At 48.8% G+C, this 16,245-nt stretch overlaps 1 protein-coding gene across 2 annotated transcripts in view; it reads left to right on the top strand.

Annotated features, from left to right (window-relative positions):
• Window positions 1-16,245, top strand: part of GPR179 (G protein-coupled receptor 179) — a 52,157-nt gene extending 35,912 nt beyond the window's left edge. Inside the window, exons 7-11 of one of the 2 annotated variants that reach the window (XM_077314384.1) lie at window positions 1,793-2,031; window positions 3,041-3,179; window positions 4,930-5,035; window positions 5,969-6,115; window positions 8,667-16,245. In XM_077314384.1, coding sequence (XP_077170499.1) covers window positions 1,793-2,031; window positions 3,041-3,179; window positions 4,930-5,035; window positions 5,969-6,115; window positions 8,667-13,766 — 5,731 coding nt within the window. In that variant the 3' untranslated portion in view covers window positions 13,767-16,245. The remainder of the gene's footprint in view (window positions 1-1,792; window positions 2,032-3,040; window positions 3,180-4,929; window positions 5,036-5,968; window positions 6,116-8,666) is intronic. The other variant, XM_077314385.1, reaches the window with a different exon arrangement.

Genomic DNA, 16,245 nt, shown 5'->3' with positions numbered 1-16,245 from the left:
CATACATAGTAAAAAAAGGGAAACTTACATTTCTTAAGCTCGATCTGGGTCATATTCAGGTTGCAGTCAAAAGGGGAGAAAGAAGACTTATCTAAAGAGCATTTTTCCTATCACTAGTGGTCAGCTTGACCAGTATCGTGTTTGTGGAAATATGAGTATATTGTCTCTATAGAAGAGACAGGTTTCTCCGTGGAAGGCCATGTGGAGAGAGTGAGGAGAGAGGGAGGGAGGGAGGTCAGAGGGCAGCTCCCAGCTTAAGACAAAGAGAAGCATCTCTTGGATGCTTTGGGCTGATCCTGTGTTGAGCAGGGGGTTGGACTAGATGGCCTGCATGGCCCCTTCCAACTCTATGATTCTATGATCCTGTGTTGAGCAGGGGGTTGGACTAGATGGCCTGTATGGCCCCTTCCAACTCTATGATTCTAAGCATCTCATTCAAGGAGGTAATACCTATACAAATCTAGAGTGATATCGTGCTTCCCAATGTCCAGGCACGCTGAGCTGCTCATTCTAACAGTTATATACAAATGAGCCACATCTCCATTTAGACCAGCGTGTTGACTCCAGCAGTGGCCAGAGAAATGTCCTATTGCATATTGGTACACTGGCCCTATAAGACTAGACTGGGCTTATGCTAGCTTTACTATTCACAAGGAAGACTAGGGATTGTAGTCTATGTTTGTTTGCACGATGAAGTAAGCTGATGGGAAGAAAATCAATTAACCTCAAAGACAGTGTTGGAGGAAAGTTTTACAGATACCATGGAAATGCCAAGACAACTGGGTTCTTGACCAAATCAAGGCTGATATCTACCTAGGAGGTAAAATGGCTAAACAAGTTGTAATTTGGTCACATTATGAGAGTCACAAAAAAAGACAATAAGACTAGGAAAGTGGGAAAGCAGCAGGTAAAGAGGAAGGCCCAACATGAGATAGATTGACTCTATAAAGCAGGGGTAGCCAAACTGTGGCTCTCCAGATGCCCGTGGACTACAACGACTATTTGTATGTGCCAGCAGGGGCTCATGGGACTTGTAGTCCATGGACATCTGGAGAACCCTGACAGGGCCTGGATCTCCTCTGGGAGCTCATCCTACCAGCTGTATCCTAATCAAGCCTCTATGGCAGTTTTCTCCCCAATGGACTGAGCCACATTTCCACAGTCATCAGAACTCATTTGACATAGTTACTGTCTATAACTGTGTCCATAGTCTCAGTTTTGCCCTCCTCCCATTCTTCAGATGGCTGTCCATCATTTATTTAATTGTTCTTGAACACTGGGACACCATTGCATATATTTGGTCAGTTAAATATATGTTCATCCAACATTTCCCTTACACCCCCCCCCCCTCTCTCCCTGAACTAAGATTTAAAACACCGGGGAAACATGAAGAAGAGGTGGGATTAATTGTGCTAGTGGTCCCAACCAATCATTATTGTGCACAATGCTGTGTTTTGCCGCAGACAAGAAGAACAGGTTCCCGAAACTGGAGAAAATCGTATCTGGCCAGAATACAATGTACGTCTGCAGGAGGCTGACCGCTACATTTATATGCATCTGGAAGCACCTTGGATTTATAGAGCAGCTGCAGCTCAGTGGTAGAACACCTAGTTAGCATGCAAAAGGGTCGTGGTTCAATCCCTGTCCTCTCCATCTTTTAAAAAAGTGGAAAACCCTGCCTGTCAGAGCAGATAACACTGATCTTGAAGGACCAATGATGTGACTCAGAAGGCAGCTTCAACTCTTCCTTTCCCCATTAACCTCAGACCACTTGTCTCGTCCTGTCCTGCAGGGTCTTAAAGGTCTTTCTCTCCCGCACGGCCCAGAGAGTTCCTTACATGACCAGCGGGCGGGTTCTGAAGATGCTGGCTTTGATCCTGCTCTTGGTGCTTTGGTTCTTAGCAGCCTGGACGGTGGGGATGTTGGAGAACATAGAGAAGAACATCCCGCTGGTGGTTCGATCCCAGACCACCAATGGCCTCCAGTTCTACATCTGCGATCACGACCGCTGGGACTACATGATGGTTGTTGGTGGGGACCAGTTCTCTAAGCTGATGCTTTTCATTTCTGTGGCGAGACATCCACCACCCTCAGGGCAACGCAATACAAGTTCATCAGGAAACAGGGAAAGTTCTGGCCAAATTGTACCCACTGTTGGAACCCTTCTGTGGTGAATTTGAATAGGGAATGCTAGTGACTTCCCCAGATTTTCATCCAGATCTAGTGACTTCCCCAGATTTTCATCCAGATCTAGTGACTTCCCCAGATTTTCTTCCAAAATCTGGAGCTGCACGTTAACAAGAACACTTTTCTTTTATGCAGTCTGAGAGTGCCTCTAGGCCAAGGATGGCCTAACTGCTGCTCTTCAGATATCCATCTATGGACTACAATTACCATGAGCCCCTGTCAGCACAAGCTGGCAGGGGCTCATGGTAATTGTAGCCCATGAACATCTGGAGAGACACAGTTTGGCCATCCCTGCTCGAGGCATTTACAGAGTGTTCCATCTCACAACGCTGACTCCTCATAGTCCAGTGGTCCCCAACCTTTTTTGTGCCTCTAGGCTCCTTTGGAATTCTGACACAGGACGGTGGGCGTGGCCACAAAATGGCTGCCCCAAGGGGAGGAGCCACATGCACAAAGGAAGCCCAATGACAAGGGGAGTAATTTTTAAAAATCTGGTGGCAGCTGCCACCAAAACAATGTTCTTTTAATCCGTACAACCAATCAGGTCTCCAATGGCTAGTCAGAAGTCCTGCTGGGAAGGCCCCACCCACTTTAAAAACAATGGACAGGTGGTAGAGAAGGTGACGGTGGGGACCATGGCACCCACAGGTGGCCTTCTGGGGACCCCCATATCATAATTCACCTCCACCAACCAGAAGTCAGAGACAAGCTAAACTTTATGGTGAAAGCTAATGGCTTCCAGCTAGCTCCTATTTTAGCTCTTCTGACTCTTAGATATTGGGGAGGACGATGACCACCTTGCTCCGTGGGGATTTTTAATTTCCCCTTCATCCTTTTCTCCCCTGCCCTCCAGCGGAGATGCTGTTCTTGTTCTGGGGAAGTTTCCTGTGCCATGCCACGCGGACGGTCCCTTCTGCTTTCCACGAGCCACGCTACATGGGGATCGCCCTCCACAACGAGTTGATCATTTCTGCCACGTTCCACGTTGTCAGGTGAGAGCGGAGAAGAGAACTTTGAGTTGGGGACCTCGAATATTGCTGCTTTGATGGCCTGGGCAGGGACACAAAAGGCTGAGCTCTGAGCAAGGAAATCTTGTCTACCTCTTCCTTCCAGCATAATTATTAATTAATCGGTTGATTATTAATTATTAAATTTCTATGTTGCCCTTCCCTGAGGGCCCAGGGTGGCTTACAACATACTAGTACATTCAGTTAAAACATTTATTATTAAAGCCAGTTTATTTGAAATAAAAAGGTAAAGGTAAAGGTATCCCCTGTGCAAGCACCGAGTCATGTCTGACCCTTGGGGTGACGCCCTCCAGTGTTTTCATGGCAGACTCAATACGGGGTGGTTTGCCAGTGCCTTCCCCAGTCATTACCGTTTACCCCCCAGCAAGCTGGGTACTCATTTTACCGAACACGGAAGGATGGAAGGCTGAGTCGACCTTGAGCCAACTGCTGGGATCGAACTCTCAGCCTCATGGGCAGAGCTTCAGACTGCATGTCTGCTGCCTTACCACTCTGTGCCACTATTTAAGATTGAGAGGCGAATTTCTTCCAGGCCAGACTGGCCAGGGATTCTGATTTGGAGGGGGAGGCATCATCTGGGCACGGAATCTGGGTTACTGTGGATGGGCAGGTAGTTGTGAATTTTGTGCATTATGCAGGATGTGGGACTAGATGACCCTGGAGGTCTTTTCCAACTCTATGATTCTAAGTTTTTCAAAAAGCAGATGAATAAACTCTACTCATGAATAAAGCAGGTCTGGAAAGTCCCAACTCTCTCTGAAATCTTTGCAAGATTAGAGCTGTGCTGGGGAAGCTGGTTTCATAATATAGGAGCAACTACTTGACCAAGTTTGAGGAGACACATTTCTACCAGCCGACTTATCTGACGATCGGAGCTGCCTTGGGGGCACAGATGGGGTGGGGGTGGCCCCACAGATACATGGGTCTCGGGTAGATAAAGACAGGTAGCCATGTTAGTCTGTCTGCAGCACTAGAAAAGTGCAAGAGTCCAGGAGCACCTTGAAGACTAGCAAAAATTTGTGGCTTAGTAAAAGCTTTCATGAGTCACTGCTCACTTCTTCTACAGTGCATTAAAAGGCTAACACTGACACCTTGAATTTCTCACAGCAACACATTGGCTGCCTATGTGACAGCTTGGGTTGATGTGTTCAGAACATTTAGCCCCCAGCAGCAGCAAGAGAGCCAGCTTGGTGTAGTGGTTAGGAGTGTGGCTTTCTAACCTGGTGAGCCAGGTTTGATTCCCAGCTCCTCCACATGCAGCCAGCTGGGTGACCTTGGGCTTGCCACAGCCCTGATAAAGCCGTTCTGACCAAGCAGTAATATCGGGGCTCTCTCGGCCTCACCCACCTTACAGGGTGTCTGTGGTGAGGAGAGTTAAGGGAAGGCGACTATAAGCCATTTTGAGACTCCTTTGGGTACAGAAAAGTGGCATATAAGAACCAATTCTTCTTCTTCTTCTTCATAGCTGCTGCATTCCATACAAATTGTAGCTTCAGGCACCTTCAAGGGATGCGCCAAGTAGAGGACTTTACAGTAGTCCAGCTTTGAGGTTACTGAAGCATAGATTAGTGCAGCCCAGCAGGGCAAATTTTAAAAGGACCATAACCATGACAGATTAAGCTGAAAAGTGTTTAAAACTGGTTGTTGAGACTGTATTGCTCACTAATTCCTCCTGCTCTCCTTCATGGTTCCATGTATATATTTCTGGCTGTAGGTTTTTAATGGTTCCTTCCCTGCATCCGGACTGGACACTGTTGCTGTTTTTCATTCACACACACATCACGACCACATTGACGTTGGCACTCCTTTTCATCCCAAAGGTATGAACGTGCAGAATCAAGGCAGCTTCATGCCTTTCATTTTGACCTGAGTGGACTAGTATCCTGATTTAGCATAAAACTCCTTCATTCGCTGATTCTGGGCTGTTCAGAGTATCTCTCTCCAGTCAGTTGTAGCTGCCTGCTAATGAACTTAATGGCTAGTGAAATACCAAGCAGTAAACACAATCCTAGAATGCAACATGACCATCTGGTGAATATGGCTGTGAGAAAAGCCACTGGTTTAAGGAGTACATAGGAAATGCATGCATGGGTACAAGCATGTATACATATGTGGAGGGGAGGGGGTGTGGAATCCAACCCAAAGCAGGCTTTTAAAAGAATCAGGGAAATGGCACATCATTGGGAGCCAATATGAAAACTTATATTTTGAATAACTTCCTCTACTGCAGCACCCAAATCCTAGCCCTTTTTTAAAAAGCAAGACTCCAGTGGCACCTTGTGAGCTGTGACTCATGAAAGCTCATCCCCTGCCACAAATATTGTTAGTCTTTAAGGTGTTTCCAGATCCTGTAGACACGGGATAATGCACTATCAAGGCCGTTTAGCAGTTGGCTTTCCTGTTTTGCTCAGGAAAATCCACCTGCAAAAATCACATTGAAAGTATATTGGGCTTTACCACATTTTCATTTCCCTCTTTTACTCCCTCTAGTGGTCAGTTCAATAATGGATCACTTTATGTCCGGCATACCTCCCTGCAGATTTAAACTGAGGGTTTTTATGCCAGACAAAAAGCAATGTAATATTAAATTGACTACTAGAAGGAGCCAAACACAAGCAGAATAGGTGGGGGGGACAGGCCCACACAAACGAGGAAAATGGGAATGTGGAAAATTAAATCAGTGTTCAAATCAACACCATCTTAGATTCTGGTGGGAATTTTCAGCATTTGCCTGTTCTGTGTTCCCTGTACAGTTCCTGCACGTGGGGTCGCCCTTGCGGGAGGAAATTGCTGCCGAAGTGTATGAGGATGAGTTGGACATGAGGCGATCAGGCTCCTACTTGAACAGCAGCATCACGTCAGCCTGGAGTGAGCACAGCCTTGACCCCGATGACATTCGGGTGGGTGGAACACTCAGGACCTTCTTTTGAAGCTAGCTATGCCAGAAACTGTGCAGAGTAAGAGTTGCCTTTTGCAGTCTTTCTCCTGACGTTAAACCCCTCCCAGGACCCTAAATAAGCTCCAATCAGGAACGGCGGGGTGGCAAAGGGCAAACACTTAATGAGGAATGGTGGAAACCAAGACCTCTAGATGGTTGATTTGGCCTATTCTGATTGGCAGACTCTCTCCGCACTTTCAAGCAGAGGTCGCTCCTAACCCTGATGCCTTGCAGGGGAATCCTGAGGATACTTCCCTGGCTGTAAGCAAATTGACTAGACCTACATAGTGGAAAAAGGCAAGAGTCATTATATCTTGAAATGTGGAGCGATTTTAGAGAAGGACGGATGGACTCACATTCTAGCTGTATCTGAAGATCTGACTCACGAAAGCTCCTGCCCTAACTCAAATGTTGTTAGATTTTAAGGTGCATCTGGACTTTTACTTTTTTCTATTACTACAGACAAACGTGTCTAACCCATCTTGATCTAGACCAGGGGTGTCCAAACTGTGGCTCTCCAGATGCCCATGGACTACAGTTACCATGAGCTGTCAGTGGCTCATGGTATTTATAGTCCATGGACATCTGGAGAGCCACAGTTTGGACACCCATGGTCTAGACCCAAACAGGATTCTGAATAGACCTGCTTCCTATCTAAGGTACTTTTCCAATTGGGCCTCTGGGCCAAAACAGCACGTGTGGGCATAAGGCGACTGGTTGTGCTGGTGATGCACCACAAAGCTGCCGTGCTGTGGCTTCAAAAGACAAGGGACACGCCTAGTCCCTTGGAAAGAGGTTCCGGTATCCACACCTAATGACCTGGAATCTAGGAGAAACTGCATCTAGGACCAGGGTAGGGCTTCAACGAAGAGCGTGGGAGGGCCCAGGGAGAGAGAGAAACAAGTTTGATGTTGAAAATCCATTGATCTCTGCTTGCTGGGTGAGGCTGGCTTTGTTCCCAGCAGCAGCAGCTAAAATAAAAACCAAAGCTGTGCAATGCAGTGGGCGGAACCCTGCACAGCTGGTCCTGGGAACTAACCTTCTGATGAGTTTTGCTTCAAGCTTGAAACTTGCTGCCTGATTTTGAACACATCAGCAGTCCTCAGGGGTGTGAAGGGATGGCTGTCGAGCACGCTCTCTGCACCATTTTCCATAAGGTTGTCAATTCTAGGTTGGGGAATTCCTGGAGATTTGGGAGGCTGAGCCTGAGGAAGGTGGGGCTTGGGGAGGGAGCTCAACAGCAATTGATGCCATGGTGTCTACATTCCAAAGAAGTTCCTCCAGAGGAACTGACCTCTGTTGTGTGGATTCTTCACAGTCGGAGTGAATGGAATGGGGTCCCTAAGGGGGTGGCGAGCTCCCTTCTCACTGGCGGTCTTCAAGCAACAGCTGGAAAGCTACTTGATGACTTGGGAGCAGGGGGTTGGACTAGATAGCCTGTGTGGCCCCTTCCAACTCTATGATTCTATGAGATTAGTTGTAATTCTAGGAGATCTCCAGCTCTGGGAAATACCTGAACATTTTTTGGGTGGCGCCTAGGGAGGGGAAGATTTGGGAAGTATGTTCTGGCAGGGGCTCATGAGAATTGTAGTCCATGGATGTCTAGAGAGCCACAGTTTGGCCACCCCTGCCGTAAAGACTAACAAGATTTGTGGCGGGGAAGGAGCATTCATGAATCACAGCTCACTTCTTCAGATACAGCTAGAATGCGATTCCATCAGTCCTTATATGAAATCACACCCTTCTTCAAGATGCACCAAATCGTGCACTTTTCTACTATTTGGGTCACTGGTTATCAAGAAGTGACATAGAAACCTTCTTGACGTCATCCCCCCCTCCCTCTTATCGGTTGCCAAGGGTCTTGTGTCTGAGGAAGCCCCAGGGAAATTTTTGTTCCACTGTGACATCATTTGGTTGTGACACTGGTTTGAGGCCTCCTACCAAAAAGCAGATTTAAGTTGCTAATGCCATAGTCCCTATCTGAACCACCAATATTTCCCTGATAACCTTAACATGGAAATGCTGGTCCTTTTTGAAACACCATGTATTGAGGGATGGGCTGTGTGACCAAGGGCGCATAATGTTACCCTTGGAGGAGACAACCATCAGGAGAGGGGGTGCGGCTCAGTGGTAGAACATCTGCTTTGTGTGCAGAAGGGTCCCAGGTTCAATCCTTGCCATCCTCAGTTAAAGGGGATCACGTAGTAGCAGATGTGAGAGACCTCTGCCTAAGACACTAGAGAAATCCTGCCAGTTGGACAATGATGACTTTCATAGACGGGTAGCCTGACTCAGCACAAGTTCATCCCAGGAATGCAGGCCAAATGACAGACAGTCATGTATTAATAGCCCCCGCAGTGCTGGCATTCAGTGTACGTATGGTAAAACTCCTAATGTCGTTTTGCTTCTGACTGAACAAGAGTTTTGTTTCCCCCCCCCTCACACCTTCTCCTTGTACATTTGTTCCCTGCCCTTCACCCTGTTGCCCCCTCCCCTCTACACATCATATGTAGGATGAACTGAAAAAGCTTTACACACAACTGGAGGTTCATAAGACCAAGAAGATGACGGCCAACAACCCTCACCTTCAAAAGAAGAGGAGCTCCAAGAGGGGGATCGGCCGCTCCCTCATGAGGCGCATCACCGAACTCCCCGAGTCGATGTCCCGCCAATGCAGCAAAGAGGAGAAAGCCGGGTCGGCCCGGAGAGGAAGCGGGAGTCGCTCCGGTTCCTACAAGCGAAGGCACTTGGACTCCGGCGCCTCCAGCATGAAGCTGAAAGATGACTTCTCCTCCAAGCGCAAGGTGGCCCCGTCGCTGAAGAAGTCCCACAGCGCCTATGACCACATGAGGGACGCCAAGGAGGACAACTTACCCGCCAGGCACGACAGCTGCAAAGAAGCTCCTTTGCTGGACTCGCTGATGAGGAAGAAACTAGCCAAGAAAGTGTCAGAGAGATCCAGCAGCGACTCTCTTGACGATTCCGCCCCTCTCGTCTACAAGTCGGCCAGTGCTCACAACCTGTCAGTGGATAAGAAGCCGCTGCACCCCAAGCCTTCCCCTCTACAGAAGTCCCTCAGTGTTGCCACCAGTGACAAGGAGAAGGCCTTGCTGCTCACCGGTAGAGCTCAACTAGAGGAGCGGGGTGGGCAACCCCAAGGAAGCGCAGCGGAGGATTCTGCAGCGGAAAGCGAGGCCTCTGGGCACACCACGATTACCGATGTTGCCTCCAATCCAGATCTGAAACAGCGATGGAGGGATGACACCTCCGAAGCGACTGCTGAGTCCCTCCTGGAAGACAGCAGCTCCATCAAAGAGGCCACAAACTCGGCGGAAGCCATTTCAGCTTCCACCACAGCCCCATCTACACCGTCAGAAAGCAGGATGCAGAAGCATGTCACGTACGCCCCCAACAGGAGCTACAGCGAGCACACCTCCATTTCGGTGGGGAAGAGACACCAGGCTGGCAAGAAGACACCCCCGGAGCCGCCCGTCAGGCAACAAAGCTTGGATCATAGCCTCGAAAGAAGAGACCCAACGCTGGCTCTCACCCCGTCCTTGAATAAAGATTCCCAAGGGAGTCCAGCAAATGTACACCTTTGCGAACTGATGGAGTCTCCGGCGAAGAGCGAGACAGAAAGGAGTCAGAGAGCAGCAGAGGACACACCACACCCTTCTCCCTTTGGGCTGCAAAGGCTGGCCTCGATTGCTGCAGAAGTTTGTCCTTGGGAGGTCATGGAACTACCAAGCAAAAAAGACCCTCGGGAGAGTGAGAGGGACAGTCCGAATGACTCTCCGGAGAAACAGCCCGACCAGACCTGCATTCCAAAAAGTTCCATGAAAAGCTTAAGTCGTGCCATTAAGGCATTCAACCAGTCACGGATAAAGGCAAGCATGCGAGGAAGGAAGGGGAGCGAAGAATGCCTCAGAACGCACGAAAAGCCAAAATTGGGAGAAATAGTCTCGCTGTCTGTTGGAGGGTCACCAAGGGAACAGGAAACAGCCAGAAGCCCAGAGGAGAGCAGGACTAAGGGACCCAACTTGCCTCACCCTTGGGGGGAGGCAGATATCCCACCCAGCCCTCAGGAGAAGAGTCCAAGCAAAGCATTTGAAGTATGTCCTTGGGAGATGAGCCAAGATAGCATCACGCTCAGCAGAGCAAGCGGTTCAGAAGCAATGGCTCCCAAAAGCACTGGAAAGATCTCCCCTGTTGTGGTGGAAGAGACCAAGACTCAATGGGAATCCACGTGGAGGAGCCTGGACACAGATCAAAATGCAGAAGATAAAACCTCCAGGTATGCTTTAATGGTTCCAAGAACAGACAAGAAGAAGGCAGCAGCATATCCATGGGAGGTGGCAGAGGCCGTAGCTAGCTCCAAAAGTGATGGGCGATCCTGGGAAGCGAGCACAGCTTTTCCAAGGGATGAACCAATAAATGGTGGATACAAGAAAGGGGGCTCTTTGAGGGAGACTCTCCGGTCTGTTTCCCAAGAGAAAGTGAGCAGCCAGCATGGTTCACAGGATGGCAAGGAGATTAGGAAGAGCCCAGAGCTGTCTGAGTTAGGCCAAAATAAATCCAAGAGTATGGAGAGCAATAAGGCAGAGATTTGTCCTTGGGAAACAGAGGAGGTGAGCCCCAGTGACAAAGCACTGATCTGTCCTTGGGAGGTGGAGGAACCTCCAGTGGAGATGTCACCTTTGGAGGACACGGATGTTTTCCCCAAAGAGAACGGCAGAACCCAACGAGCAATGGCGATGAAGAAAATCGGCCACCATGTGTCAGATTCCATTTGTCCCTGGGAGTCCATGGAATTACCGTCAAAAACTGACGATGCTAAGAGCTCAGCCACTCGTAGGACATCTGAGGTTGGAGCCAGCATCAGAATAGTGATATGTCCTTGGGAGACAAGCGATGCCGCCTCATTGATGGACCAGCCAGATCACAATCTAGGAGAAGAATCCAGAGGGGCTGAAACGACAAAACCCAGAAGACTCGTATCAGAGGTCAGTGACGTTCCACTTAGAAAATGGGATAAAGAGGACAGCTGCCGTGATTCTGTTTGTCCCTGGGAAAATATGGGAGCTGAAGAACCGAGGACGGAAATTGCTGCTAAAATACCAGATCTACCCAAAGACATTCTGAAGACTAGCAGCAGCATGGAAAGTAAAAAGGCAGAGGTTTGTCCTTGGGAGACTGAAGATATCGAACTTGGCTCTAATGCAGCAATCTGCCCCTGGGAAGTGACTCTGGCTTCATCAGACAGAAGGACTTCCGTACATGATAGGAGTGGAGTTTCAAAAAGGGCAGGAGACATCGTGGCTACGTCTCCAGAGATGGTGAGCAGCCCACGAGAATCTATCTGTCCTTGGGAGACGATGGACACTCACAACATTCCATCAGAGACCGACGCTAAAAGTCCAGACCCATCTAAAGTAGCCTGCAAAGAATTCAGCACTGCTGATAGCATCAAGGCAGAAGTATGTCCTTGGGAAATCCAGGAAATATCCAGCACTAAGGCAGATGTGTGCCCATGGGAGGAGCCTGAGAGTTTATTGAATAAAAGATTATCCTTAATAGGTGATTTTGAAAGGGATAGGACTACCCCTTCCAAAGAAACAGGGCCTTTGAAAGCAAGCAGCTCACGAGAGTCAGTGTGCCCATGGGAAACCGTAGATCCTGGTGAGGTCTTTATTAAACAACCAGAACTGTCTAAAGTCCCTTCTAAGAAATCTGAGAGTGTTGAGAGCTTAAGGGCAGAGATTTGTCCTTGGGAAGTCACTACAAGTCCACCAGATAAAAGCGCTTTGAGTGCAAGCGACCAAGACAGCAGGTGCTCCACACCAAAACGTATGGAAAAGCTGAGCAGTCCACGAGAAGAAGTCTGCCCTTGGGAAAGCATGGAAGTTGAAGAACCTTCCCGATCAGGTGGCCAAAGCCCAGTCTCGAGGAAATCAGATAGCATCGAAAGCCTTAGGGCAGTAGTTTGCCCATGGGAAACGTCAGAAGAGGACCTCAGTATGGTAGATGTTCATCCACTGACAGCGGAGAAGGCACCCTCTGAAAAAGAGAAGTTAAGGCATGACCCAGTTGAGACTCCCAAGGAAAAAACAGATGGGGAACTGAGAAGTTACGGTGCAAAGAAGGCTGGGGGAGAAATTGCATTTAGGAAGATAGAGAAGTCCAAGAGCAACCAAGAGACAGTTTGTGCCTGGGGGAGTATGGACTTCGAGAAACCACTTGCCAAAAGCACCCGAAGTCTAGATCTGTTCCTCGTTTGCCCATGGGAGTTCCAGGAAAGTCATGCGAAAGATGAAATAGGTCCATGTGAGGAGCAGGAGGGACCATCGACGTCAGACACCTTGAGAAAGGATAAAGGCAGGAGGTCTACAGATGACACAAGCACCAGACCGTTGGGATGGTGGAAGACCATGGAGAAAGGGGACAGCCCGCATGAATCCATTTCGCCTTGGGATAGCATTGAATTACTGAGCAGCAGGAGCCCAGACCAGTCCAAAGCTGGCTCTAGCAAATCAGACAGTGTCGAAAGCTTGAGGGCGGAAGTATGCCCTTGGGAAGTAGAGGAAGAAGGACCTGACAGTAAGATGTCCCCCTCAAAAACAGAGCCAGTGCTAATCACGAAAGTGGTATTAAAGCAAGATAGAAGGAAAGCTTTGAAAGGCAAAAGGCTGAGTACCAGCCCAGACTGGAAGGACACTGGGGGACCAAGTGTGTCCAGAAGGATAGAGAAGGCCCGCAGCCATCAAGAATTAGCTTACAAGAGTACTGAGGAACTCTCCATAAAACAAAGCAGTAAAAGCTTCGATCTGTCCAAGGTTGGATCCTCCCAAAATGACAGCACGGAAAGTCTGAGAACTGAGGTCTGCCCATGGGAATCCCAAGAGTTTGAACTGATCACCAAAACAGAAGAGTTTCCCTGGGAGCAGGCTGATATCCCCTTAGAGAAGAGGTTATCAAGGAAGGGCGTTAGCAGGACTCCCCTAAGGGATACCAAGGCAGCAAAAAAGGGCCCTGGAGGTACAACAAAAGTCTTGGCATCAAGCTGCTCGGCAATCAGTTTGATAAGTGAATCTGACAGCTCTGAAAGCAGGAGGACAGACATTTGCCCTTGGGAAGCAGAATCTCCAGAATTATCTGTTAAGGAGGAGATTTGTCCATGGGAAACAGGAACCGGCTTGGTCACTGAGACCAAAAAGCAGACAACTTGCACTGAGAAGACAGAGATGCCACCAGATGGGGAGGAAACACCCCAAAGCAAACCTGAGGGTCTGGCTAGACACAGACCGCTGTGCCGCACTTACCCCGAGAGCACGCTATTGAAAGGCATAGGCAAAGGCAGAGGCCCATGGGCCACCCAAGCCGCAAAAACGGGAAGTGACAGTGCCGTGGCCAGCATCTGCTCTTGGGATACTCCTGCCACCATCAGAAGAGACTTCGTGGCCATCAACAAAGCGTTCTCAGAGGCGTGTCTGCCGGGGGCAGGAGAACACGGTTCCATTCCAGCCAGAGGCCAAAAAAGAAAGAAGCGCCAGGCCAGGGAGATGAAGAGTCCTAGGCAGGCCAAATTGGTTGCTTGTCCTTGGGACTCTGACTGATTTGGAGAACTTGCTTAGGGACTCCAGAGAAGCTTCTGCAAAAGAACTGTTCTGCGTGCCACATTGAACGAACTGGCCCAACATAGCCTACTGCCTAGATTTCAACAAAGACATCTCTCTGTGATTTCTCTGGTGATGGTGGCTTCTGTACGTTTTTTTTTTTAAAGAGTGGTCAACCGCCAATTGGATGCTGGAGAAGTCACCCGAGATAAGTCTACCTTCCTGCCTTCATTTGCAGAAAACCCAAGCTAGTTGCAAAACACAGCACAGTCTGTTCTCTCTGTGTTAAATGTGTAGCGGATATGCCCCTGCTGCGTGCCCCCCCCAAAAAAAATCCAAACCACCCATTCCTAAAGTCTTTATAAGCAAGAAACATCTGGAGACGTTAACGGTAAAATAGTCTCCAAGGAATGCTGGATGGCAGCAAATCTGTGGGACTCCATGGCCGGAAACCTCCAGAGATGTTTATTCCCACAACTAGTCATCTCAGCTGACTAGCATCTTATTCTAGGGAGCATGGATGCAGCATGTTCTTGTAGGATCATGGCTGACCAAGGATTTGGGACGCCCCAAAAGACAACTGAATGGCTTTAACTCCACAGTTAAGTCTCCATAATCCTTGAAGAGGAAACCTCAGTTGAGGGTCATCTTCATCTTTCACCCCAAACTTCCTTCCCCGCTTAGGTTAAAGCTTCTGGATGCAAATGTTAACTTTTTTGGGTAGTGTCTCGATGTCAAGTTTTCATCCCTGAATGCTACACATTCCAAGCCATTTTTTTCTCTCATTTGCAGACATTTCCATATATCATTCCAGGGAAGCAAAGTGAGCAGCTTTGATATTGGCTTAACGTACATCTCTATGTATGTTTAAAGCAAAGAACACCAGAACTTTCTACTTTAGGAGAACTATTTTCCATGTTGACCTGGCCCCTGAAGCATCTGTTGAATGCCTGCCCTGGAATCTCTCCATGCAGTGCAGTGGATTCTGGGGTACATTCCACCCATCCATCAAGCCTAATGCGTCCCTGCTGATATTCTCTGTCAACTGATGCTTGCTTGCAGCTGTGCATGGCAAGAGTGATCAACTGTAGTAGGCAAACTCATTTCCAGGAAGTATGTGACCATCATTACTAAGACCAACGGGCTAGGAGCTCAGCATACATCCTACCTCTAAGTGATCCCAGATACTAGGCAAGGGACTTGCACTGCCTCTCTTGTGTCCCTGAGGACAGCTGATTAGCCTTGCCCCCTACAAACAAAAAAAGGCAGCCAACACAATTGCAGTTCTCGCCCCTACCTGCAGGGCTGCATCCCAGCAAAAGAAATCTGCAACCTGCCCCAAAAATAAGCAATGTGGCTAAATGGAGTCAGCAGATGGAGCTGTACTCTTGGTACATCTTTTCTCCAGAACGTGCAAGTAAATCCCACCATGTATGCCAGCCACTTAGCAAAGTCTAGCTCTTCTCTAGTCTAGCACACAGAAGAGGGGTGTGTTTATACTTAAGAGGTTTACCCTGCTTTTCCCACCTAAAGGTGGCCTCGGGGTGGTTTACAAGAATTGAAACCACAGTTAAAACATGAACAAGAAAAACACTGCCCCATCCGCACCCAACCCACCTGTGATGGCAACCGTCTAAAAGAGGGGAAGGACCTGAAATAATGAAGAGTCAAAAAGCCAGGAAGAGCGCAAGGTCTCTCCTTCCTTGAATGCCAGTCAGAAAAGGATGGTTTTGCAGGCTTTGTGGAAGAGACTGCAGGGTCCAAACTTCCACTGGGAGGGCATTCCACAGGGTGGGGGCCAAGAATGAAACACCCTGGCCCTTGGGGATGACAATCAAGCCTGTTTCAGGCTGGGAATCACCTACAGGCTGAACCCTGGGGGGGTCATAATGCTGACACTCCGGAAACTCTATGGTAGGACATGACTTCATCACATAGGACCATCCCCAAAGTGCCAGGGGGGGGGGATAGGAAGCAGCCCAGCATCCCTACAGCTGATATGAGTCCAGAATTTGACCGGCTGATCTGACTCACCGGGGCGGGGGGGGGATCAAGAATTTTATACAACAGAAGACAGACCCAAAAGTTGAGCCCTATTCACCATTCAGCATTCGTTCACCATTTTCCTTTCCATACCCGTAAAATGACTGAGAATCGCCAGCTCAGGAGAGAAGACACAGATGGGAATCAGACTCCCCCTCCCACAGTCCCCCCTCCCCCTGAAGCCTTCTGCACTGCCTTGGGTCCTCTGAGTGTCCGTTCATCCCCACCCATTCAAGGGGATCCCGCAAGCAGCAAAAGGGACATTTTTCTGCTTTAGGATTATAGCTGAAACCCAAAATTCCCTGGCTGGACCCTGCCTCCCCCTGTGAGCTGTCCCTGGTGCCTTTAGACAGTGTAGCTAACATAGTGTGGAGCTGCCCCCAGCCCTCTCAGCGCTGAATGTCAAACGAGGTTATCTAATGCTGTAATAAGTGTA

This window comes from Paroedura picta, chromosome 16 (genome assembly GCF_049243985.1).
Source record: "Paroedura picta isolate Pp20150507F chromosome 16, Ppicta_v3.0, whole genome shotgun sequence".
Lineage (NCBI taxonomy): Eukaryota > Metazoa > Chordata > Lepidosauria > Squamata > Gekkonidae > Paroedura > Paroedura picta.
Note: the sequence above shows the minus strand (reverse complement) of the source record. Positions and strands in the feature narration are given on the sequence as shown.